The following is a 25,150-nucleotide window of genomic DNA, read 5'->3' as shown; positions in this document are numbered from 1 at the left end:
CTCTCATCTCATCTCATCTCTATTCTGACTACATATCACCTTCTGTTCGTGCGCGCTATTTGATGACAGTTCGTCAGTATCAAGTGTGTTTTTAGTCTTTCAAAGGTTCATGTTGATGTTGTACAGGAACTATGGACAAAAAACAACGAAAATATGAAAACAAGTCCAGGAGTGGACTACAGGTAAGTTGGTCAGTCGCTCGAAAACCAAGTTCGAGGAGAAGGGGGGCGTCAAGTGGCCACCACTTTCTCTCGAACAGACTCTTTCCTCCTCTCTATCTCTCGGTACGCCGATTCCGCGTGGATATCTCTCTCTTTCTCATCTCCCAAGTCTAAGTCTCTCCTCTTCGTCTCTTTGTCTCTCTTCTTTGCTCTATTGTTTTGTTTTCACCCTTCCCTTCAGTCAGTCACTCAAAACATGATTAAGTGACTGCTTTTAGTCCTGCCAAGTGGGCTTGAAGGTCCAGCGCTCCTCGGCGCCCTGGGCAAAGGGAACACCGAGCTCAAACAGCTTGACAATGACGTTGGAGAAGTCCTTGAAGAAGGCCTCGTTGTCCTTGGCGTACACCTCGACCTGCTTCTTGAAAGCCTTGTCCTGGATCAAGGCGTAGTCGGCGGGAAGCATCATCAGGGACTTGGTGCTCTTGTCCTCGTACTGCGCGGGTCAAAATTGTTAGCACATTCGTCTCTCCTTGTTATGGTTTCCATTCCCCGCCAAGTCGGCGAGAGCGCCAAGATGGTAAAGAAGGGGGGGAGAGTTGGCTTACCTGAGCGGGGCCATCCCACTTCTTCCACTGCCACTTCTCGTTCAGGAGAAGCTTGTAGTAGTCGTTGGTCAGGACGGTAGGGGAGAAAGTCCAAGGGCCGTCGAAGCCGGAGCGGTCAACGTGGCAGCGGCCGAGGGCGTGGGCGCCGGAGAGGGCGACAATCTCCTGGTCGTTGAAGCCCATGCGGTAGAAGATGTCACGGAGGTGCTTCTCGCGCTGGGAGGCGTCGGGGAGACGGCCATCAGGGGTGCAGGCGGCAGCCTCGCCATCCTTGCGACCGGGGCGGTAGGGGATTATAGGGCCCTGCATCTCCTGGATGGCGGCGACGCCGCCGAGGATCCAGAGGTCGGAGTAAGTGATCCAGGGGAATTGCTCTACGAGAGAACGTTAGCGAGTGTTCGTTCCATTGGCATCCTATGCAGAAGGCGTTGCGCTTCGCTTCCAGATCGTCTTTCGAACTGCGACTCATTTGGAGGGAGAGGTTTCACTTACCCTTGACGGGCTGAAGGAAGTCACGGGCAGCCTTCAGGCCAGCGTTGGCGCCGTGGTCAGACTCGGGGGCGAAGCGCATGGTAGCACCGTTGCTGCCGCCAGTACCAGTCTCCTTGTCAAAGGTACCGCTGGCGTGCCACGCGAGACGGACGAGAACGGGGCCGTAGCTGCCGTCGTCGTAGTCGTCCTTCTCCTCGAGGCGGTCGGCAATGACCTTGTACACCTTCTCGTAGTCGGCCTTTGTGGGGTTGACGACCTTGGGGACGGAGCCGGCGGAGACGCCGCCCTCCTTGGTGAAGAGGTAGGCGCCGCCGGCGCCGGCGACGGCCAGGCCGGAGAGCCAGATCCAGGTGGAGCTGCCGGACTTGCTGGCGGGCTCGGAGGAGTAGAGGCGGCGGCCCTGCTGGCGGAAGGCCTGGCGGGGGGCGGCAGCGGCGAAGGAGGTTCTGGTGGAGGTTCTCAGCGCCGCGCGGGCGAACTGTCTTGTGGAAGCGGCCATCTGCGCGAGTTCAAACGTCAGATTGGGGGTTGTTTCTTGTGGGAGTGTGCGGTGTGTGTCTGCTGAGAGACACAGGCATATCGGGTAATCTCGGTTTGAGATAAGCGGCAGGGCAGAAGCTCGACGGCAAAGGGAACTGTGTAGGAGAGCTCTGACGGGAGTCTGAAGAGTACTAACCTTGGTGGAAGCTTTGATGAGGTGGTTATGGAGTTCCAGATAGAATCAACAACACGATTGAAGTAAATGGAAGAAGGGAAGGAGGCTTTCGAAGGAGGGGGGGGAAACGAAGTGGAAGGGGAGACTGGCGGCGCGGCCCTTTGAATATAAATCTCGAATGTTCGTTGCCCCGGGGGCGTTTGAGAAATACCAATGTACCCTGCACCGGCACCAGCCTGCCTTTGACACTAACAAGAGGTAGAGTCAGTTTCCACGGTCCATTGCCCATCGGGAAGGGGGGGTCAAGAACCGAGGGAGGGGGGACCTTTGGCAACCGTGAACCTGTGAAATGAGAAATTGGGAACTTCTGAGTGGTCAGAAGCAGGAGCTCCAGCGTCGACTGGGGTGTTACGGGTATCCATCTTTTTCTTCCATGGGCTTGCGTCGGGGGTCTGCTTGCAAGGGTCGATGGACGTGGACGGACGGTGGGACCGCCTCGCCATGTGGATATTCCAAGTTTGCTAGGCTTGTGTTCAAAGTCTTCTGCTCCCATTTACGTTTGCTAGGCCTTCGTTCGCGGTGAAGCCCGCTTTTGCGGCTGTTTGGTGTCCGTCCGTATTTGTGGCATTTATTTTTCTTCGCTTTTCTTACGGGCACATGTAGGTTACGGGCAGTAAAACGTAAAACGGTGGAAGATGTGCGCGTGGTGGTTGCTGCGCTAGCAAAACAGAGCCCGATATCGACTTTTCGAAACGTACCGGTCCCGGATACCGCCCGCCGTATCTTGCAAAATGACACGGGCTTTTGAGCTAAGGTACGCCGCACGGGATGATATCAGTCTACGCTGACACATGCCACATGGCTTCTAAACCATTTCCGTCCTTATTTTGCTTCAGTCTTACCTTACCTTACTATGTCGTTCTGACTCCCGATACGTAATCGGCTGAACTCCCTAACCGAGCATCTCCGAGGGATGATTTCATAAGCATTGAACAAAAATCCAAACACGAAGTATCAATGTCTTCACTTCATGTCGTAGGTAACCTCGTTGATATGTCTCGCCTCCCAAAATAACGACAGTTATCCCTCGGCTAGCAGACCGAACGTTCCCCGCTGACTGTACCACGCACGTCTGTCCTTTCATCTTGCAGTATTTGTAATTAATTGCCCGCCGTACCCAGTTTCCCCATCGCATCCGTTGACTCAGAAAGCCAAGCCCACCTCACCCCAAGGGCCCAAAACGGCCCCAGGTCCAGGACGGCGACGCATGGTAAGATCATAAAATTGGGCTCGCCGCTCGGGGAGCCGGGGAGGGAAAAGACGACATAGGCACGCATCCCCAGCGGACCTGAGAGTCGCCCCGAGATAAGCTACCTACACTACCGAACAAATTCTCATGAACGCTATCAGTGTACTTTTACACCCATTTTTCTACGACTCGAAACATGGGCAACGTGCTTTGTGACTTCACAACAACGCTGACTCGTCAGCAGCTATTCCTCGCCTCACCAACGTTGTTTCTCGGGATTTGCTCGTGCTCAGTCGGGAACAACGACCGCCTTATTGTACTGCCGTAAACCTTCATCCCGGGCTTACAACACGCGGACTGAACTGGGTTGCACCGCATCATCACGGCGCGCAATGCTCGCTCTCTCGCTCTCGGTTGTTCGGCGTTTTGCTTACTGTCAAGCTTTAAGGAATTGAAAGGACCCTTTTATGACGACAAGAAGCATACCGTTGTCGCCATAATCCCACCGGCTACCTCCTCCGGTACCATCCCCACCCTCCACTTCCCACGGGTTCGGATGCTCCCTCTCCAACCTCACGCCATCATACGGATTCCTACCCGAACTCACAATACCATCCAGTGAGGCACTTGCTTTACTATCTCTCTTCAACCAAAACCATTGAATTCGAGGAAATTGTACAACACTTGGGGTGCATGTGTCCCGGGGCTCATTAGCCACTTTCCCTCCATGACCCCTTTGGTCCCCTTTTTTCTTTCCTCAACGGCGCCGTTGCAAAAAACAAAACAAAAAAACGGTGCTCTCCATCCCAGAACCGTTTCCTCGGGAAACGTAGCCCAGCTCCGTCCCTGATAGGGCGGAAAATCTGAACCCTTTCCTTAGCCCCTTCATTACAACACCATCTAAAATGGGCAAAAACTTCCTTGTGCAGACTCACTAGTCACTAAGGTACTGTGTAAAGTGCCAACTCAATTCGCATACCCCTGTTCGTGCTTGGTAATTAGCCCCTTCTTCACCTGCATTATCTAGGGATTCTCTGTTTCTCTAACTTATGCTTTTTGCCCGATGCCGGCGACACGGGACAGACCCGGGCTTCAAAACTGCGATTCTTATGCGTACGTCAACGCGTCTTTCATATGCATTCACCAGTGACATTACATGCATCCAGCCATTGCTTTTGACAATCCTTATACAGCCCGAGGTGTGCGTTCTATCCGAACCTTGGAGGCCGGCGACGTTCCGTACCCCTACCATTTTTAGTTATGGAACTTCGGCGACCACCGGTTTCCATCGGCGGTGCTAACCGTAGCTAAACGCCGGCAACTTACCGGTACCTGCTGCCGGCCACCGGCATCATTATGGCTTAGTGCGTGTATACCGGGACCCCTCCGTCGCTGGTCAACGGCGCTCGTATAAGCCACGAAAACAAGGACGCTGCATTCCTTAACAATGTTCATTTGATGAGCTATTATTTCTGCTGTGATGATGCGTTTCGTAGTGCTCAAGAGCTACAACATCGACCTGCTTGGCGCCTTCAGCGAACCCCCTCTCTCCCCCCGACAGTCATGGTCTATCCGTTTGGGCCGTCGCCGGTCTCTATGTAGACCACCTTCATAACACTGGATACAATACAATTTCCCCGCAGCCGGCCATCCGCACATCATCTGTCGTCAGATCGACTCATATAGTACAAGAAAATTGAGTGGTAAAAATACCCAAGGGACAGGGAACTCCTGTACGTTGAAGCAACACCACGATGCATGGTTTCATGTCCGCCTAGTTGAATGGCGCTGTGGCCTGTCCCTCGAGGTCTGGTTCGCCCTGGAGCTCGTAGTATCTCAGATACCTGGCTTCGGCTCGGTATCTTGTTACCTCGTCCAACTCAGGCACAGCAGCTCCGTTCTCTTTTCCGCCAACCTCGTCCTTGGCCAGCAGTGAGATCGAGCCCGGCCTATCAGATTTTGTTAGCATCCGACTCGATTGAGGCAATGGTACAAGGCTTCACATACCCAAAGATCTCCCGGTCAATGGCAAGGAACTGCTTCATCGCGTCCTTACCGCCCCGCTGCTGTAAGTATGATAGGTAAATCTGATACAGCTCTTTCTTTGTCGAGGCGGACAAACGGCTCTTGCTCCGGAGTTCGTCAAAGATCTGCTTGATGCGGTCGCCGTGCTGATCCTCCAGCTCCGTGCTTGTCGCCTGCTGAAGCTCGAACTCGAGCCACTTGTCCCAAAAGACACGGCTGTCGGCGTACCACTGTACGTTCTTGAGGAAGACGTTGCGAGCTTCTTCCACTGAGCCCTTGACCCTCCATAAGAACAAGGCCCACTCGGTCACCAGAGCTGCCTTGGTAAAGATATCCACTTGAGGCGAATCGATCTGCGCCTTGAAAACCTCAACCGCGGCGTCCAGCCCGCTCTGTCGACGCTGGAGGTGAGCCCATGAGGTGATGGCCTCAATACAGTCGGGCAACTTCATGAGGATGGACTCATGAATGTCGCGAGCTATGTCGATACGTCCACAGCTTTCCTCAAAGTAGGCAAACTGCAGCCTGATGCCGGGCCGACTGATGGGTACAAACATAGTGGCGGCTCTCTGGTAGATGATTCTGACCTCTTCCTCCTTGCCCTCTTGTGCAGACATCCAGCGGGCGTAGCGGAACCAGAATTCGTCGTAGAAGGCGCATGTCACCAAGCATCGCTCATAAAGAAAGACGATGCGGGTAGTGTTCCCCTCGGACTCTTCAAAATCAAGGTACTTGCGCCAGTTGGTGAGCTGCGAGCTCTCAAGCTCGGTAACATGGAAGTAAGGGCGCTTCATTTCGGATTCGTAGGTCCATCGCTTGTTGGTCTCGGACTGCGTCTGGGTAAAGTACTCATAGTACATGGCGTCAATCTTGGTGCGCACGTCGCGTTCAACCTCGAGCTCCGTTCGCTGCGCACCGGCATACTGGGCACTCTCAGCCTCCACCTCGGCCTGGAATCTCTGCAGCGTCTCAGCCGGAACCAGCTCGGTGACGGGGCGGCTGTGGGAGAGCTGGCGGAATCGTTCAAAGTAACGAGCATACTGGTGCATCGGAATGTGGATGACTCGAGACAGGATGGCGAAGATTTTGTCTTGGGCCTCCTGTCGCTCCTCGTACTCTATGTACTTATCCCAGAACGGATGTGCGAGGAAGTCAAGGCCGACACAGGTGGCGCCGCGTTCAAAGAGCCTGGAGCGAATGGTCAGTACACAGCCAAGGGCGCAGGGACAGGGGATGAAGAGGGGTATGGGAGGCGTGCTATACAGGAGGGGTATCAAGTGAAATCAACTAGCGAATCCAAGCCCAAAGTAAGGCATTCCAATGAGAGCGATGTGGTGGTGGTGGTGTGAATGCGACGTGGAGCGGACAACGGATCAGTCATCGTCAAGTGGAAATCAGCAGAGCCTGGTAACTACTAGCGTGAGAGGGCATCCCAACAATGGGGCTGCTGTTGGCATTTCTCACCGACGGATACTTGAAAGGCAAATGGATGGAGTCCATGTATGGCTCGATCGATGCGCCGAGCGGCCGGTGAGGCATGCTGTGGTGATGGTGATGTTAAGGGGGAAGGAAAGCCGGCCATCAACTACTTACTCTCTGACGAGGTGTGGGACGTGTGTGGTCTCCATTTTGAAGGAGCAGTAGTCGGTCCACAAGTCGACAGAATTGGTGATGCTGGCGCATCCTCGCTCGTAGACCTAGAGAGAAGCGCAACGTCAGTCGCGGCCGGGAGCCAAGGGATGCAATGCGATGCGATGCGACGCGATGCGACACGAAACCGACTAACCATCTCTGCTGACTCGGGTCCAGCAATGTTGAACTCGAGGTCCGCGTACTTCTTCCAGTAGCCAAAGAGCAGAGGGAATTTGAGGAGGAAGCGATCGTAGGCATCTCGAAGAGTGGCAAGGGCCTGGGGGCTGGAGTTGCGGTTCAGGCCGCCCTCCAGACCCTCGCAGGCGCGAACCAGCTTCTCCCAAGTTTCGAAGTTATCGGGATCAACTTCCTGTGGGCGCGTATTCAGATTAGCATCTTTTTCAATTGATTTTGATATCAGGTGCGACATAGTTGGTGTCGCAGTTCACGTACCACATCGGCCTGGAGCTTCTTGATCTCGGCGCTCTCCTCCTCGGAGCTCCCAAAGTGGTCGTAATCAGACATGACGGGCGGAGATTTCAGATAACGAACGGCGGAATGACTGAGTTTCCAGGAAAAAGTCGGCGAGGCGCGGGACTGCGAAGGGCTGCAGCAGGGAGCAGGAAGGGATTGTAGATGGTGGAGTGAGGGCGCCGCGGATCTCGAGGCTGTTTGGTGGCCGTTGCAATCGTGGGTGACCGGGTCGAGCTTCGAGGTCGCGGATGGAAGGGGGGCTGGAAATTTTATGAACGGGCATTAAAGGTACGGATTGCCCGCAGGCAGGCAAGTATCTCTGCATGCAATTGGGGGAAATGGGGCTGAGGCAGGGTAAATGGCCTTGGAGACCGGAGGGACTTGTCTTTTTGGCGCCATGGCACCCAGAAGTAATGTACCTTGACAGGTGAACCCTTGCTCTCCGTGCTTTATCAGTGACGCGCGGAAGCGAATCAGATCGGCCAACAGCCTGAAGAGATCAGGCGGTCGGCAGTCCACAACTGAGCCGCTTCCATCAGCTCTCCAGACTCTTGGAGTTTAGCCAGGCACGTCCCGACTCTACATATTTGCAGCAAAGTCTACCACTCCTTGTTCTGCATTCTGTTCTACATAGGTTGGTACACTGGATGGTATCATGGTGTATCTGCAATCTGTGTGTGCTTTGCCCGGATCGATTGAAGGCGGCATCATCCTATCATCTAAGCTTCTTGCCACTCTGCTTATATCGCATGGCACTTCCAGAATCTGATCTAGAATCCGGAACGGAGCCGACAAACCAGAGTGGAGCAGGTTGTATCCGTCGTCTGGTCGTTTACCCCCTAGGGCGGAAGTCGTGAGTTTTCCCAGGTGGCCATCTTCGGCGGGCTAACTTAGGTAAGCAACCGGCAGCCAGTGGATCCTATTTGACGTCCGATATTCATGAAAAACCTTTCCTTTCTCTTTTTCCTCTTTTTCACAATAAGGCTCGTGATGATTACCATACAATACATGATAGGAAGAGAATGACTGACCACCCAAGGTGGCAGCGTGATCTCAATTTACATATCTGAAGCCTGCTTTGCCTCAAAGCATTGACATTATTATTCTTTCTGGCGCCTGCAGGGCATTTCCCAAACCCCAGGGCTGGCATCCTTTCCGCGTCTCATCTTTACATCTTTTCCCCCCTTTCCGCTCGTTTCCCCCATAAGCATATTCTTGGTGTCGTATCTAATTAGACACATTGTTCCTGCCCGTGATCAATCCTGAAGCGAAGAAAAGGGTTGTCCCCTGGCATTCGTCCCCCTATTATAGCTTATCACCTGCCTAAGTTGTGTTTTCTCCGAACTCGTACCTGATGGGTTGAGGGCACACGTCTCGTCATAGCAGGCGGCAGACCATCCAGCTGATTTTGGGATAGAAAAGACAGCATCGTAATCAGTCGCCAGCGCTGCGAGGGTTTCTACATAGTAGCAGTGCTCAGTTTCGACTGCAAGCATTCAGCAAACCTGAAAAACTCGGGTCCAATCCAGTGTGGTAGTCGTGACCAAAAATTGTTTCCGAGAGAAACGTCAGATAGTACCCTTCTTCAAATATCCGGTCAAACACGCATGGACTGAATTCAAGTCCATAGTGCTTTTTCAGCATGAAGGTGTACAGCTGGAGAGGAGGGTGTGGAGCGCAGTCCTCCCACGCCTCCTCACCACCGAGAAACAAATACCGATCTTGCAGAGTTACCGCTATGTCGAAATCATGGCAAGCGAAGGGGTTGCCGTCCTGTGCACTCTCTGAGGATGAGGCCTGTAATTGAGTCGCTACCAGTCGAGTACGATGCATGTCCTCGATGTTGATAGGCATCGATACCTCTTCCAATTGAAACTCCCCAAACAGAACAACTGTCACTTTACGCATGGGAGGCAGGTCAGAAGCAGTTGAGTTCTTGAACGGCGGCCAACCATGGCGATGCTTTCCACCGGCGTTAAAGAACTGGGGTGAGTGATACTCGTGGGCATAGATGGAAGCCATCACCTCCCATGGTACTTCGGCGGCACAGGCCGGGTCTAGGACAAGGGCGATGTCTTCTATCAAGTAACGAGCAAGATGCCCGAACACCTGTTCTTGGCTGGCTGGTGTCATCTTGTGAACGTCGTACACCGGGAACTCTGCAATGTATGCCTGGCTGTCGTCCGAAAGACCTTGCCAATCTCCGCGAGCTTGCAGTGATCGAAGCTCCTCGAGAAAGCGTTTCCCAGCCCCGTCTGCGGCAGCTTTGGTGAATAGCTCATTGTGGGACTTCCATAAGAAAGCGCCAGCGAGAAGGTTTTTGTATAGCACTCGATGGAATTTTCTTGGAAATCGTGAAAACGTTGATCGAATACGGTGTCGTCTTTGGTACACCAGGTGACATCTTTGATCTCGGGGCATAATAGACATTTGTACCCGTGTTCCTCAAAGTGAAAGTACGCGTACTCCAGACACGCAGCCAGATGACAGAACGCAAGTAAGTCCGCCAACTCGGGCAAACGGCACTTTTGGTGAGAGGGCTCCAGCTCTTCGATATCATCATGCGTCATATTAGGTGGTAGCCGGCCGGCGTGGAAGGCTTCTTTGACTGTATTTGTGGCGCGCACCTACGCAGTTGAAGTGAGTGATGGCGAGGCCTGTCGACGTTTGGGGAAGCAGATACCTACGGCAACGACAGCATGTTCGTACGCGGGGATTGTTCGCGTGCCAATGCTATGGATGATGCTCGCGCCATGGTCTAACCACACTGCGTAAGTATACTGACAGGGGCTGGCAAGAGCGAACGCGTCATTGAAGCTATCACAGCTGGCCAACACCCGGGCGATGATTTCTGGGGGGTATGAGGTGAACATTGCCATTGTCACGTGAATTAAGAAACTCAGGTAGCGGAAGAAGGAGAGGAAGGAGAGAAGCTGCAGGCAACAATAAGTAAACGCTTGCAAGTTGAGAGACAGGATAATCGACAGTGGAGGTCAAAGTACTCGAGGTACCTTAATGAGGCGGGTACTGATTCCCGACCTCACCTTGCCTACCTATACCTTACCATACATTACCCAGGTACCTACTCTATAGTACCAACGGCGCGGATCCACATTTATCATAGAAGCTCTCACCTCATCATTCTGAGAATCGAGCTGCATAGGTCGAGCCATCGCCAGCGTAAAATTGCAATTTATGGCCATAAAGCTAGGGACAATTTTTCTGCGGGTGAGCATGATTATGAATACACTGCAAGATGACTCGACTGCTCTAACACTTCTCCATAGGGTGGACAGGGTTCATCGCATGTCTAGTTTAGCTTGCTGCTTTGTCTTTGGAGGGAACCTTGTACAGTTCCCAAGAGCTGCCTCTCAATATATCATTCCCTGACTGTCTTTGAATCCAGAATGACTACGCGGTGACTATTGAAATGCTATACAGCCCAAAAAAAGGAAAAAAAAGACTTGTCGCGCAATATCTTGAGGTTGTTGCTAGAATTCCATCCATAATCGTACCTACTACCTTCGGTATGTGGAGATCCATGTTAAGGTACGGAGTAGCTGAAGTAGGTAGGTATTCGCAGAGTTGAGACAACACCAGACCATACCTATCCCTGCCTTGGAACAAGCACAAGCCGGCTGTTTTCTTCCAGGCTCCCAGATGGCGACAAGGCAAGGTGGTCCGTGAGGCTGAAACCACCTGGAAGGAAGCGAGCTGCCTCCCACTTGCCTGGCCAGTCGGAGCTTAAGGTAGGCGCTAAACGTACAGCGGTCCTATGCCCCTGGTTACCTCCGCCGGGACGGACGTCATTGTCGGGCTCCGTGTTGGCGACCCAAATTCCGCTATTGTCAGCCGCGACATTTTGCCAAACGCCATAAACCTTTGGGGGCTGTCAAGCCATACTACCTCAAGCTCCAACTTCGCATCAACAAAACGACGACATTCCGCACCGGTAGTCCCCTTCTCGCACGTTAACATCATCGACCTTGACTTCACTGGCCCGCCGACGACGGCGCCCTTCGATGAACCACCGAACTCGTCCAAGCATGCCCTGCGACGCCTGTGCTTCCCCGAACCTGTCAGCAACACCTCCGAACGATCATGGATTACTCCAGCTCTGGGACTTGGCCTTCTCAGGTGCCGGCACCAGAAAAGTCTAGCCAGCTGTACATTCGGGACTACCCCCATCGCTCCATCGCAATAGTTTCGTCCTCTCATGCTCTCATATTTCGCTACAGCTCCTCGAGCGCCGGCGCAAACGGCTCCCTTACCTCCCTCGCATCCACCCGTTCACGACCCAATGGCGACCCTGCTGCGTCGAAATGCATGGTCGAGTTTACTCAGATCACAAAAAAGACGCTTGCCGAATACCGACCGCTGACCCCACGACCCATCTTTGGAACGTTGGGTTTGATTTCTGTCGAGGGCGACGTGTTCCTTTCCGTTGTGACACATGCCACAAGAGTCGCTACCCTTAGGCCGGGGGAGACCGTGGAACGGATTGCGAGCGTTGCATTCTTCTGCCTCAACAGAAGCGAGTGGGACGATGTTGTCTCTCTCGATCCTCTAGATTCCGAGGTCTCGGATGCCAACTCTGTGTATGGCCAGAACCTCAGAGGGCGGGAGCTTCAGGTGGAACATCCTTGTACGGACCTTCGGAAACTTCTGGGAAATGGAACATTCTACTACAGCACCGACTTCGATCTCACCAATAGGTTGCAAGATAGGTATGGTCGTGTCCAGTTCCGGCTATAATGCGTCGCTGACCATGTAGGACCGTGAATTCTTATACTTTTGACATTGACAACTTTGACGATTCCTTCCTGTGGAACTCGTACATGATCAGCCCATTGGTCCAGTTTAGGTCTCGACTGCAGCCCCAGGAGCGCGAAGCTTTGGATTCATCACGATTCCTCACATCTGCTATCCGTGGGTTCTGTCGGACAATGGCCATCCCCCAGACGAGTGCTCCTCTCAAAACGCGATCAACCGGGCTACCATCGTACCTGACCGTTGTATCAAGACTCTCTTGTCGCAGAGCAGGAACCCGATTCAACTCCAGAGGTATTGACGATGACGGCAACGTGGCAAACTTTGTCGAGACAGAAACCATATACTGGAGCCCCGGCGGGACTCTCTTTTCCTATGCTCAAGTCAGAGGTTCAGTTCCTCTATTTTGGGAACAGACTGCGGAGCTCATCCCTGGCAAGCAAAACATTACCGTTATCAGGTCCCCCGAGGGAGCCCAGCCGGCCTTCAATAAACACTTTGCGGACCTGGAGCAAGCCTACGGCGCCGTTCACGTGGTCAATCTTCTGAGTGAAGGCAAACCTGGCGAGGCGCAGCTCAGTCAGTTGTACCATCTCGGTGTAGAACATTGTCCATTAAGCCAGGTTGGGGAGCACGAGTCGCAAGACCATGCGCTGTTGAGAGAGACCCACTACGACTTCCATGCCGAGACGAAAGGCCCCGGAGGGTACGAGGCTGCGCGCCAGATCCGCAGATACATTGAGAACTCGATAGACGGCTTCGCCTACTACTTGGCGGAGCAGAATGAAGATCTAGGCGCTGAGGCCAACGACGGTCAAGGCTCAAGCCGTATGGTAGTGGTTCTCCAGCAAGAGGGCGTGTTCCGAACAAACTGTCTCGACTGTCTGGATAGGACAAACTTGATCCAGACCCTCATCTCTCAGATGGCTACAGAGGCTTTCCTGGGCCATCGAGGCGAGTACGCCACCTCGGATTTTTGGATGCGGCACTCGACCTTGTGGGCAGACAACGGAGACGCTCTTTCGAAGATCTACGCGGGAACTGGTGCACTCAAATCGTCCTTTACCCGTTCTGGAAAAATGTCCCTGGCTGGAGCTGTTGCAGACATGCGCAAATCTGTGCAGCGTCTCTATCACAATAATTTCACAGATTCGGCTAGGCAAACGACCATTGACCGGCTGCTGGGAAGGCTGGTCAACCAACTACCCGTTCTTCTTTTCGACCCTATAAGTGATTACGTTTCTGGAGAATTAACAAAGAGAAGCGCTGAGTTCTCGTCCACACAGGACATAAGCATGTAAGAATTCTGTGCGCACCCTTGGCTCTCATGCTTACCCGCGTAGGTTGGTCGGTACTTTCAACCTTAACGGTCGCACTGAAGGCGTCGATAGCGATCTTGATGCATGGTTGTCTCCAGCAGAACTTGGCAATGTGCAGCCCGAAATAGTTGCTGTTGGATTCCAAGAGATTGTCGAGTTGAGCCCACAACAAATCATGAACAGCGACCCCTCAAGGAAACAACTTTGGGAAGCTGCAGTCAGAAGATGCCTCAATAAACGCGCCAAGTCGCTTGATGGAGAGAGATACGTATTGCTCCGGAGTGGACAACTCGTCGGCGCGGCATTATGCATTTTTGTCAAGGCATCGGCCTTGGCCAACATTAAGAATGTTGAGGGAAGCGTAAAGAAAACGGGGCTATCGGGAATGGCCGGCAACAAAGGAGCGGTTGCCATACGATTTGACTACGCGAATACCCATATCTGCTTCGTGACAGCCCATTTGGCTGCCGGATTTTCGAATTATGACGAGAGAAATAGAGATTACGCAACGATTCACCACGGGCTACGCTTTCAGCGAAACCGTGGGATCGATGATCACGGTAGCTATATTCATCCCGAAGGCTTATATCACCCATGAGCTTAGAGTTGACCTTGGAGCAGATGCCGTTGTTTGGCTGGGAGACTTCAACTACAGAATTGGCCTCAGTTCTGAGAACGCCCGCAGTCTAATCAAAAAGGGCGATCTAGAGACACTTTACGAGAACGATCAGGTGAGTAGTTAATATCCGCCCGTGTTCCCCATCAACATGCTGACTACTTGGTAGTTGAACCTTCAAATGATCGCAGGACTTGCGTTTCCCTTTTATTCAGAGGCCCGTATCAATTTCCTGCCAACATACAAGTTCGATCTTGGCACGGACAATTATGATACTTCGTACGTTCAAAAGGTCGATATATCTGAGAATGTAAAAACTGATCCCTCACAGCGAGAAAGCCCGTATCCCAGCCTGGACCGATCGCATTCTGCGCAAGGGTGGGAGCCTGCGTCAACTAGCGTACAACTCAGCTCCTCTCAAGTTCTCGGATCACCGGCCAGTGTACGCTCTATTCCAGTGCAACGTCAGTATTGTCGATGAAGCTTTCCGAGATCAAATCAGCAAAGAGCTATACCAACGGCGAAAGGCCGAAGTTGGAGACACGACGGCAAATCTGGACTCAGAGGAAACCGACGATGAGGATCTGATTGGCTATGAAGCCATCGAGCCTGGGCTGCCTCCTGCCAGCTCCGACCGCCAGAAATGGTGGTTGGAGAACAAGCAGCAGGCCAGAGTTGACATCAAGCAACCGACGGCTCCCGAGGGCCACGCCGCAATACTCAACCCTAATAGGGCGCCCAATCCTTTCACGCCGACTGGAGAGCCTGACTGGGTCAACGTACCCAGGTCAAGATTGTCGTCTTTCTCCAGCGTATCAACTTCGCCATACGAGCACGTTTCTGCGCCCAATGATCTCTCGTCGTCGGCAACGAACCGGATAACCAGGAAGCTGCCTCCGCCTTTTGATCCGTCAGGCATGCCAGGAAAATTTAACGGCCTCAGCATCAAAGATGAAAAGTCGCAACGCGGAGAAACGCCTCCTCCGCCACCGCCGCCTAGAAGACAGACGGGAGCAAGCGCAGCAATCCAGCACCCACCACTGATACCCTCCAATAAATCGCGAAATACGACAACAACGCCTCCTCCGCGACCGTCATCCGCCATTTCCCAGCTTTCGCAGGTGTCGCCACAATCCAAATCCAAACCGGCACCACCTGTGGCGAAGAAGCCGGCACACCTGGTTACAGCACCGGCTGCAGCATCTTCAGCTCTGAGTAGCAATGGGATGGGTCAGTATAGAGATGAGCCGGAAGAAAAACCACCACTGCCTGTCCGAGCCTCGACAGGCTTCACGAATCTGGGTGCGAGTAGGGAGGGCACTCTCCGTAAGCCAGTAGGTACGCCGGCTAAGCCTCCCAAGCGAGCGGGAACCATGACTATTGAGTCCGGGAGGCACACTCCGATGGCTGGGGCCGTCGCTCTACCGGGAATGAGGGCTGGTGAGGAACGACCAAAGCCAAAGATCCCGGCAAAGAAGAAGGCGCCGGTAGACTTGCTAGACTCACTGGGTGACGATGGACCCAGCGACATGGGAAGCTGGGAGACGTTGGTTCCCAGCTCTCAGAGATGACGGGATCGGATCTCAAGTCTTTCATGACGAAGTTATGGACAAGCTAGCGGGTGATGCTAGAAGCAAAAACGGCGATACTGCCTTTGATGATTGATGTGAATAGGCAATAGCATTGAGCTGACTCGGGCGGGCTCACATTGCTACGGCGCTGTAGTGGATGATTAGACGGAGTGAAGCATACAAAAAGCAAATGTCGATCAAAATGGCTTGAAAACGCAAGTACCGTGTTCCACGAACCCACTGGCGTTTTCCACTGTTTTACTCAGTATTGTTTGTCATAGAGCGGAGAGGTTACAATACCTCTTAGACTGAGAGAACCGCCTATGCCCCGCCTAGGAGGCTGGCTGTAAGTAATTCTAGAAGCCGGTCGGTATGAGTGAGCCGGGGAGTAGGTGGCGACGCCCGAACGCCAATCGGCTTCCATACCACAGCCACCCACATCACAACGCCATTCCAAGATAATGTGTTCTTTCAGTTTTCACCTTGATCGCAAAGCGGCCTCACCGAATCTGGACGGATGGTCCCTGGAGTTCAGCACTGGCAGGGGGGAAGAGGAGAGCTGATACCCTTATTTTTTGTAACCCCCCAGTTCTATCCGTTGCATGGTCTCTCTCCCGCCCCGCTGCAAGTCGTCTGGGGGTTGTCTACCAACGATACATCCCTACGGAGGTCCAATCCTCACGATCGCAATGTCCGTAATGACTGAGACACTTCACCGCTCTCTTGAGGTCCAGAAGGATGAAGTCAGGGCGTCCTCCGCCTTTCTGAGCGTGCGTGCGTCTTCAGGAGTTCATTGACATCTGACAGCGGCACCGTCCAAGCACGAAGGCACCGCCCTAGTCCAAGTCCAAGTCACGCCCCTCGGGCGCCACAGCGAACAGCGAACAGGGGGGCTGCTGGTTGAGACTGGAAAGGGAGAGGAGGGGGGATGTTCGAGCTGTCGGTCTCTGACTCTCTCAACCTCTTCCCCCTTAGCTTGTGTGACTTGACAGAGGAGGGGGACGGAGGGGGGAGAGACCGACAGAGAGATCACCCATGGAATTGTACCACGAAGACGAAGTGTCACCGCACGCGCCGCGCCGCCTTCGTGATGTCGGTTGTCCGCCATGGACCGCTTCCGGGTGTGACGTGGTAACTCACTCAAATAACCCACGCGGGAGGACCCTTCTCTCCAAGACTCCAACAGCGTGATACCTAAGTGGACGATCAGATATAGAGAGATTGGCAAGCATAAAAACAAAAACAAGAACAAGAACAAGGAATCTACTACGATCGACCCTGTCACTGCCAGTTTCCATGGACCATCTGACAACACCATCTTGCTCTCCTAGTGCGGCACCCGGCAGTGGTCAATGGTCATACTGGACTGGGCCTGCCGATCGTGGGGCAGACGAGGCCCGAACCAGGCAAACGTCGCCAAGGGAAGCCCACCCAAATTACCTCCATACGCAGGTAGAGGCAGTTGGTGGCATTGTCGTGCATGCCTAGTATGATAGAAGCACCAAAGCAAGAGAGAACCGGTTCCCTTCGAAACGCTCGACACTACCTTTGCCTTTTGTTCCACCAAGGGTCATCTAACCGCGCAAGTCTTGTTTTTCTCTTTCGTTTCCTAAGCGGCGTACGAGCCGGTCTGCTTCATCTTCCGGCTCGTCTCCATCCCGTCCCATCTTCCTAACCCTCTCTTTTCTTCGTTCGTTCGTTCGTTTCTTTCTTCCTTTCTTTCTTCACAACCTAAAACCGCTTCCACCCCCATCCTCTCGTCCACCGGCATAGCACGCTACAGTCTGCACACCCCTTTTGCTCAGGCACACGCATCCAAGCTTTTCTCAACTGTCCTGCAGATCGTATCGGTGCTACCTTACCCCTACCTGCTGGGCTGCTGTCGCTTCGTCTGTTCGTATGTGCTTTTAATACCAAAGTCACCTGTCGGAACTTACCTTGCCTGCCCCTCTCTCTTCTTCCACCAGACCTTTTTTAGTTTGCAAGGGCCGAACGCCAGACGAACGGACGGACGCTTGTCGCGACGAACGACCTCGAACGAACGAACCCCACCCGCTTCGCTCCCTACCCGTTTGTCGTTCGTCTCCTAGTTGCTGGCTGCCGCTACCTACTCCTCTCCAAGGGGTGGTTTGTTTTGTTTCCTTTTCATGAGACGCTTTGCAGCAACGTACATCCCCTACTAAGACGCATGGCTTCGACCATACGGATCTTGCTTTCCGAACTCTCATATCACGCAAACCAACGCTCCTCAGCTTGATACCAACTTGGTTGGCTCTATTACCAAAACACCCTAACCTAAACATAATCACAAGCCCACCGCCGTCGACCACAACTCCTGGCTGTTCCATTTGATATCTTTTCTTCTTCCGAACGTGCTTCCATCACCGCCGCTGCTACTGGGATTTCATTTCTTATTCTCATCCCTAACCTGACTTAACCCCCGCCCAACCTACCACCTTTCAATTTAATTGCTCTTTTGTTTTTGTTTCATACGCCCGGGGGCGTTCACTCTCCCGCTAAGACCTGCGTACCACCCAAAAGAGAAGACTGGATGGCAAGAAGAGGCTTGACTCGTCCATCCATCGTCTTGTATTCTTGCTCTCGTTTGCCGCTGTTCTGAACAAGCCAAGGAAGTGAGAGAGCGGGAAATACTCGACTTCCCCCTACCATCTCGACCTGCCCATCTTCGTACACATCTTGACAATTCCCGACCTGATTCAAGTCATCTGGTCACCGGCCACACCTACTTGCCTCACAAAACAAACACCAACACCCGCACACCCGCACATGCACACACGCATACACCGCCCATCTTATCTTCGAATCCGGGGTTGGCGCCGACTTAATCACACTTGGAGTGTACCTTACACACACGACGGAAGAGCACATGAACGGGACGTTAGAGACCATCTACCGAGCAGAGACAGCCTTGCATAACACCCGAACAGGTCTCGTGTTACCTACGCATTATTAGACGGCCACCAACTTTGTCACTCTAATATTCTCCTTTTCTTTTAACATCCTCGTCTCTCCTCCCATCTTACACCTTTTCCTGTCTGTTTTGCCTCGGACGATATCATCAAAACGGACGGACCTTGTTAATACCTGTTCTCAACGTTCAACACCTAATTTTCTCTCTCACCTGTATGTTTTGGGCTTCTGTCACGTAGAGCGCAGACCTTCTCGAAGACACTCTCCTACCGACATTTTCTGCTTTCGGTCTTGGCTTGAGCATCATCTTCATTCCAAGATCAGCAACCGAGACCCCCAATCCCCGTTACGACGAACAAACCGCGAACGGCCACTGGATGGGTGCTTGGCCACACAATACTTCATAGGAGGAAACGGTCACCAACACCCGCTGCATACTCACAAATCGAAGCACCTTGTTCGACTTGAGCAAATATCAACCTACCATATACCCGGACCAACATCCAAGGAGGGGAAAAAGCGTACAAAATGTCCAACCCAACTCTCTCAAAGCAACAGCGCATCCAAGTCTGGCGTGAAGAGGTAGCGGCCTCAGCATCCCTTTGCACATGCCCGCCCTCCTCCCCAGCGGCCTCCGCCTCCTCAACAAACATTTCCCTCTCCGCGGCCTCCTCCTCGGCGTCCTCATCTGCATCCTCGCCGGGAGCAGGTGACGCCTTCACCTTCCCCCGTAGCGACATCTTGCCGGGGCAAGGAACATACTGCCCAACATGCTCCCGCCTCGGCGCCCCGTCCGCTATGGGTCTGGAGCCCTCGTCCGCCTACCTCGACCAGACGCAACCCGGCGCGGTTCTCCCCGGTAGCCACATCGCTCCGGGCATCTTCCGCGCAAAGACGGCCAACAACGCACTCTTCCGCGGCATGCGTAATTTTGTCCGCAAGCTCAGCGGGAGCAGGACAAGCGGGCCTATGCCACCCCGCGGCGCCGAGGACGCAACTAAGATGTACCGACGGGCAACTCTAGCCGGCTGGCCCACAGCCACGAATACGGCACTAGCCGCCGAAGCAGCGGCGGCGATGGCGGCAGGGGATGAACCAGACGCCGAAGACGCCGACTGCGCCGTTGACGAGGCGGACTCGGAGGGCCGGGGCCATGTGCCGAAGCTCATCGCCGAGAAGCAAGCGAGGCTCAGGAGGGCCGAGAGGCTGCTTGCGAGGACGAACGCGGGCCGTTAGAAGCGTACATGTACACGATGGAATACGAGAAAAGCAGGTGAACCGGGAAAGACGAGTGTGTGAAACGCATGGGAGTTGCGAATACCATGAGGCGCAGATCGGATTTTCCTTTTGGTTTTTGGTTTCTTGGAAATACGGAGGAGTTCTGGGGTATGGCTTTCTGGGCTGCTAGGCGTTTTTGAAATGTGCCATCCACAGTACATGGTTGTATTCTGGCATGTTCAGGAAATATTACCAGGGAATACCAATTTGTTCATGATTCTACACACCACCTACCTGTTTTCTCAATGACGTATTAATCTAGTGGTCTGCTTGTCGGTATTTGACAGCCTCGTCACATCGTGGATAGCTCATGATTAGCCGTCCTGTTGCCAGTCATGAGATCTGCAGGTGTGCCCGTCACATGTTCCACAGACCTCCTCTGATCACCTCTCATCCCAAGACTCCCAAGGCATCATTATCAAATCACAGCCTATTAGATCACAGCACGGCGTCGGACACATGTATTGATGAACATTTGTTATTTTCTTTTTGGTCTTGTAGACTGAATAGACAGGGGGCATTTGAGGGGGGCAAAAGGACTTTCTCTCCGCGAGAAGACGCGCGACAACTGAAGGACCACTATGAGGAAAACCGAAAAGAGAACACGAGACAGCCGTAAAACCATCCAGCACAGAGGTAAAAGCAGGAATCGAGGAGAACAAAAGAAGAGATTCTGAGCGTAGGCGGATATAGAGGGGGGAATCAGTAGTTGGTTGCCAAGTGGAATCCCTGAACAGAAACGAAGCTGTTCTAGACCCTGGTTGGACATCCAAGACACCAATAGAAATCATGCCACGCATTGTTCCTTTCTCCGCGTCCAATCCTCAAAAACCCCTCCCCTTTTGCTGCGAGACTCGGAGCGAGTCACCGATATTGGCCACCGATTTGGCGGCTAGACTGGGGCCGTCAGAAGGTCCGCATTTAGCGCATACCGACGGCCGAGCAGACGAGCCATCTCAGCCTCGTCGCGAGCCGAGATGGAGTGGTATCAGGGTAAGACAAGAATTTAGGAGGCAGCGGGGGTCTCCTCGGTGGCCTTGGGCTCCTCGGCCTTGGGCTCCTCCTTCTTCTCCTCAGCAGCCTCGGTGGTGCCGGCAGCAGCACCCTCAGCGTCGCCGCTGTCGGAAGAGGTCCAGAGAGTGAGGTTGTCACGCAGGAGCTGCATGATGAGGGTGCTGTCGCGGTAAGACTCCTCGGAGAGAGAGTCGAGCTCGGCGATAGCATCGTCGAAGGCCTGCTTGGCGAGGTGGCAAGCACGGTCGGGCGAGTTCAGGATCTCGTAGTAGAAGACGGAGAAGTTGAGGGCCAGGCCAAGGCGGATGGGGTGAGTGGGGGTCAGCTCGGTCTGAGCGACATCGGTAGCGCTCTAAAGGAGAGAGGGTCGTATTGTCAGATTCCATGTTCTCTGATACGGCAGCATTCAACCCGGATCATTCTCACCTTGTAGGCGTCGTGGGCAGCAGTGGCAGCACCCTTGCGCTTCTCGCCGGAGGCGAACTCAGCGAGGTAGCGGTGGTAGTCACCCTTCCTATTTCACGGAGTGCCACGGTTAGTTTCGGAAATTGGACCTTTGATCAAAACCGCCGGCAGCGGCGGCGACGGCGTCGGATAACGTACATCTTGTGGTAAAAGACCTTGGACTCGCCGGTCTGGGCGTTGGGGATAAGGCTGTCGTCGAGGACATCGAGGACATCCTGGCAGACCTGCTCGAGCTCGAGCTCGATCTTGGTGCGGTACTCGCGGATGGTGCCGACGTGCTTGTCGGTGCCCTTGCTCTCCTCCTTCTGCTCAATGGAGGAGATGATGCGCCAGGAGGCACGGCGGGTACCGACGACGTTCTTGTAGGCAACGCTGAGGAGGTTGCGCTCATCGACGCTCAGCTCACCGCCCAGCTTGGCGACCTCCTTCATGTAGCCAACCATCTCATCGTAGCGCTCGGCCTGCTCGCAAAGGCGGGCGAGGAAGGTCTTGCTGTAAGGAAAGGGTCAGTCAGAGAAAGAAAAAGTTCGCTAAAGACCTCGAGGCCAGATGGTTGTGGTTGATGGGACGTAGTCAATCGACGTCGAAGAGGGCTCGGCACAAACCTTTCACGCTAGAAGAGGGGCACAAGTCAGCATACTTTGTTCCCGAGGCGGGCGATAGGAGGCATGAGTTATTTGAAAGGGGAGAAAGAAGGCCGCCGGGGTCGGAGAAGCCGGTCGAGGCAAAAATGGCATCGATCGCAGGATTCAGAGCTGTGGATCAAGGATCGCATTATGGGCATCTTCGTTGCCGTGACACAGGCAGGCAGGGCAATCGAGGGGCTCCGGAGGGGTTTTGGGGTGAGGTTGTGTTGGGCAGCGTGGGGGAAAAGGTACTTACATCGCCAGACATGTTGAACTCTTGGATTGAGGTGATGAGGATAGGTTGAGGTGGTTTGGTAGAAAATGAAAGAAGGCGGGAATGGATACTGCGAAAGGCGTGCAACGGAGTGGTGAGAAAGTTGACGCGGCTTTGTTTTGTTGTTGAAGAGTGGAAAAAGGTGTGCGGTGGGAGAAGGAGGGAAGGCGGAGGGAGTGTTTACGTGTGACGAATTATTTTGGGAGAGGGGGGAATCTCAAAGGGAAGTTGCGAGGCCAGTCCAGTGAAGATTTAATTGGGTTGGTCCAAGTCCCAAGTCCCAAGGTCGTTCTTTCCCTCCCAGTCTTCCACCAAAGGTACCTGCCTACCTACCCGACTACCTTACCTTAGCTAAGGTAGCCTTAGGGAGGTGCCGCCCATTCACCCCCTCCACCTGCGCACGTTGGGGTCACCTCTTTGGTACCTTACCCTCATATTTCTGCTGCTTGCACTTGAGCTCACATTGCTCTGTTTCGGTAAGACAAGGGACATGAAGTCCTTGGGTTCCATAGCACCAGATATTGCAATTCCTATCTGAGAATAAGGTATGTGGTTTCAATCTTCATCCACCCTGTTCTCTCGATACAGTGTAGGCACCTCCATTGCAGTGCCCTTCTCTGTGCTGTAATTAGTCGACTGAGCTTGCCTGCCCTGTGCCTGCTGGCTGCACCTGCCGCTTCGACCCCACTATGTTCCCTTTTCTCCCCTCCCCTCGCTTGCCTGCGGCTTGGCCCTTCTGCGTTGGCCTGTGCTGGGAGAGAAGAACCCTGGAATTGGATTGGAATGGACGGATCGAGTGAATTGGATATTGCTGTGGACGTGGTCAGGCTCTCGGGGCTCGGGGACTCTGGCAAATGGGCCCCCAGGGCATGGGCGTGTTCCCATTTGGCGGGAAGGGAAGAGAAATGGGGGCGCTGGGCTGGGCTAGGCTCTCCATCATCAATATTTTAGGCCCCAAGATACTTCGCCTTGCGTGCCTCGGACAGTTGAGAAAGCACCATCTGGCCCAAGGTACCAAGGACTGGTGAATGGACTATGCCCATGTGGCGAGGCAGTGAAAGCGGTTTTCTGCTATCGTTCCCCTAATTATCATCACCCTATCTTTGCATTCGTTGCAATCCGTACTGTATATTCAAAGTACCAGGGCTTCACATACGTATTGTGAGTGAACGGGAGAGCATCAGAGAGACAGGAAACGGACGGGAAAGTCAACCTGAGTTCCATTTGCATGTGGTGAGGTCCGCGTTTCTGGTGGAGAGCGGCCCTGAGATTAGCCTGCCCACCGAGCCCATCAAAGGCACGATTCCGCTTCCAAAGAACCAGGCTCATGATGTATCTCCCTGGTCCACAACTGACGTCCATCCGGTTGGCCTGGGCCGTGTATGTACCGCAGAAGTACTCCCAGAGTTCGTACCTCGACGCTTGAACAGCAACTCGAGCGAACAACTGCTTTCTGATAACAACGAGTCTCTTAACATCCTTGGAATATCACTTGCTTCATGGTTGAAAGTAGTATTCAAAGAGCCTGAAACCGTCCCTTCCGGGCTATTGGCAAATTACCGATGGGATGGATCAGTTGCCCATTTGAGCTTCAGAGCTATCTTGAGGCCGCTCAGGTAGGAATGGGAATCTTGATGAAATTAGCAACACAATGACCTCTTCAGGCCAGGAAATTGCACAGTAAAGGCTGGAACAGAAGAAGAAGAAGAAGAAATGAGCTCGCAAATGAGTCTGCCAGAAGGGGGGGACTCGGGGAGGGTTCAGGTCGCTCAGATAACTCCGGTGAAGGTCATTTGCTTTTTGGCTTCTTGAATGCGAGCTCCAGCCTCGAAATGCTGCGTGTGTGGTGGGCAGTTGGCCAGCTCAGCACAGCACAGCATAACACAAGCATAGGAACATCCTAAATACTGGCTGCTGACTGGCTGACTTGGTTCTCGGGGCTAGCCCCACCCTCTCCTCTCCATGCATTTCCCCGCTCCTGTTTTTGCGACACGCCCGCCATGTACGTATCTTCTTCCCTGACCACAACAGCTTTTTCTTTTCTTTTTCGGAGTCTCGTGATTCTTTCCTTCTGGTGATACCGTGATTCTCTCCCGTTCCAAGCGCATCCACGCGTGATGGTGTCCGCTGGCCCTTACCTCACCGCACACCCTGCAGTCTCTCCATCAACGGACAGCCCGCTCCCCTCAGTTCACCTATCACCTCCGTCGTGGATACTTCACTTCAACTTGTTGCCGCTTGCTCTACCCATACGAATACCCAGCACGAGATGGCGCAACTTCCAGTGCAGCAACAAAATTCAACAGGCCACAGGCGCCCAATGCCAGGGTCTGACGGATCTAAGCAAACGATATCTCGTGGCACTCGCTGTTCCAGAACCCCATTTGGATTGGGCCGTGTCTCGAATCAACTACAGTGCTTTTCTGATGGCTTACCTCATCTCGCCGAAATGCTCGAAGACGCGCATCAAATGCCATCCCAAGTTGTCTCAAACTCACATAATCCATACCTAGCTTGTGAGTCGTCCTCAACGACATCTACTATCTAACCGAATTTCTCTCTTTTCGTAGTCTGTTACCCAGTTGCTAAATTGGACTGAATCTCTCGTGGTTGGAGACAAGGGAAATCATCTGACACACAAGATGAAGAGGTAATAAGCGTTATTGCGAGCGTCAAAAGACCCTGGGCACCAGCCCACTGGATTCAGATTGCACCCTGGATATTGGAGATTGGAAGTCGAAACGGCGAGTCGGAATCCTACAACGACCTTGTAGCCGTCGACACCAGCTTCTACGCAGTACATTTGATGTCTTGCCTTTGGGCCAATCGTTGTCAGTCATGGTTTCGCTCCACCGTCTCGTTCAACAGTCTGCGTTGCCTCGCAGAACCCGGTGCCTCTTTGCCGAGAGCAGCAGCCACCCGGTCGACTAAGCCACGACCCCCTCCGGTTTACATTGCCGCCTGACCACGATGGTATCTTCTTATTTTGGTCT

At 53.5% G+C, this 25,150-nt stretch overlaps 8 protein-coding genes across 8 annotated transcripts; 3 read left to right on the top strand and 5 right to left on the bottom strand.

Annotated features, from left to right (window-relative positions):
• Positions 1 to 435: 435 nt before the first annotated feature.
• Positions 436 to 1,757, bottom strand: CPAR01_14624 (peroxidase; the record flags this gene model as incomplete). Its single annotated transcript, XM_060498874.1, has 3 exons — positions 436 to 654; positions 767 to 1,140; positions 1,259 to 1,757. The coding sequence occupies 3 exons, from the start codon at positions 1,755 to 1,757 to the stop codon at positions 436 to 438; spliced, it is 1,092 nt and encodes a 363-aa protein (XP_060342337.1).
• A 3,179-nt stretch (positions 1,758 to 4,936) lies between these two features.
• On the bottom strand, positions 4,937 to 7,344 carry CPAR01_14623 (pre-mRNA-processing factor 39; the record flags this gene model as incomplete). Its single annotated transcript, XM_060498873.1, has 5 exons — positions 4,937 to 5,111; positions 5,170 to 6,375; positions 6,781 to 6,884; positions 6,974 to 7,189; positions 7,273 to 7,344. The coding sequence occupies 5 exons, from the start codon at positions 7,342 to 7,344 to the stop codon at positions 4,937 to 4,939; spliced, it is 1,773 nt and encodes a 590-aa protein (XP_060342336.1).
• A 1,205-nt stretch (positions 7,345 to 8,549) lies between these two features.
• On the bottom strand, positions 8,550 to 10,172 carry CPAR01_14622 (uncharacterized protein; the record flags this gene model as incomplete). The annotated part of the gene is made up of 4 exons (XM_060498872.1): positions 8,550 to 8,779; positions 8,838 to 9,637; positions 9,730 to 9,920; positions 9,981 to 10,172. 4 exons carry the CDS (start codon positions 10,170 to 10,172, stop codon positions 8,550 to 8,552), a joined length of 1,413 nt encoding a protein of 470 aa, XP_060342335.1.
• A 1,222-nt stretch (positions 10,173 to 11,394) lies between these two features.
• CPAR01_14621 (uncharacterized protein) lies at positions 11,395 to 15,569 on the top strand (the record flags this gene model as incomplete). Its single annotated transcript, XM_060498871.1, has 6 exons — positions 11,395 to 12,020; positions 12,068 to 13,360; positions 13,407 to 13,942; positions 14,004 to 14,113; positions 14,168 to 14,277; positions 14,330 to 15,569. The coding sequence occupies 6 exons, from the start codon at positions 11,395 to 11,397 to the stop codon at positions 15,567 to 15,569; spliced, it is 3,915 nt and encodes a 1,304-aa protein (XP_060342334.1).
• A 790-nt stretch (positions 15,570 to 16,359) lies between these two features.
• On the bottom strand, positions 16,360 to 16,887 carry CPAR01_14620 (uncharacterized protein; the record flags this gene model as incomplete). The annotated part of the gene is made up of 1 exon (XM_060498870.1): positions 16,360 to 16,887. The coding sequence occupies one exon, from the start codon at positions 16,885 to 16,887 to the stop codon at positions 16,360 to 16,362; it is 528 nt and encodes a 175-aa protein (XP_060342333.1).
• Positions 16,888 to 19,028: 2,141 nt separating this feature from the next.
• Positions 19,029 to 19,736, top strand: CPAR01_14619 (uncharacterized protein; the record flags this gene model as incomplete). Its single annotated transcript, XM_060498869.1, has 1 exon — positions 19,029 to 19,736. One exon carries the CDS (start codon positions 19,029 to 19,031, stop codon positions 19,734 to 19,736), a length of 708 nt encoding a protein of 235 aa, XP_060342332.1.
• A 1,048-nt stretch (positions 19,737 to 20,784) lies between these two features.
• Positions 20,785 to 22,151, bottom strand: CPAR01_14618 (14-3-3 family protein; the record flags this gene model as incomplete). The annotated part of the gene is made up of 5 exons (XM_060498868.1): positions 20,785 to 21,144; positions 21,219 to 21,306; positions 21,396 to 21,749; positions 21,863 to 21,870; positions 22,140 to 22,151. 5 exons carry the CDS (start codon positions 22,149 to 22,151, stop codon positions 20,785 to 20,787), a joined length of 822 nt encoding a protein of 273 aa, XP_060342331.1.
• Positions 22,152 to 22,715: 564 nt separating this feature from the next.
• Positions 22,716 to 23,108, top strand: CPAR01_14617 (uncharacterized protein; the record flags this gene model as incomplete). Its single annotated transcript, XM_060498867.1, has 1 exon — positions 22,716 to 23,108. A coding segment is annotated over one exon (393 nt), but the record flags the coding sequence as incomplete, so codon positions are not given.
• Between the last annotated feature and the right edge of the window lie 2,042 nt (positions 23,109 to 25,150).

This window comes from Colletotrichum paranaense (genome assembly GCF_030867605.1).
Source record: "Colletotrichum paranaense strain IMI 384185 chromosome Unknown Scaffold_16.1, whole genome shotgun sequence".
In the NCBI taxonomy this organism is placed as follows: Eukaryota; Fungi; Ascomycota; class Sordariomycetes; order Glomerellales; family Glomerellaceae; genus Colletotrichum; species Colletotrichum paranaense.
Note: the sequence above shows the minus strand (reverse complement) of the source record. Positions and strands in the feature narration are given on the sequence as shown.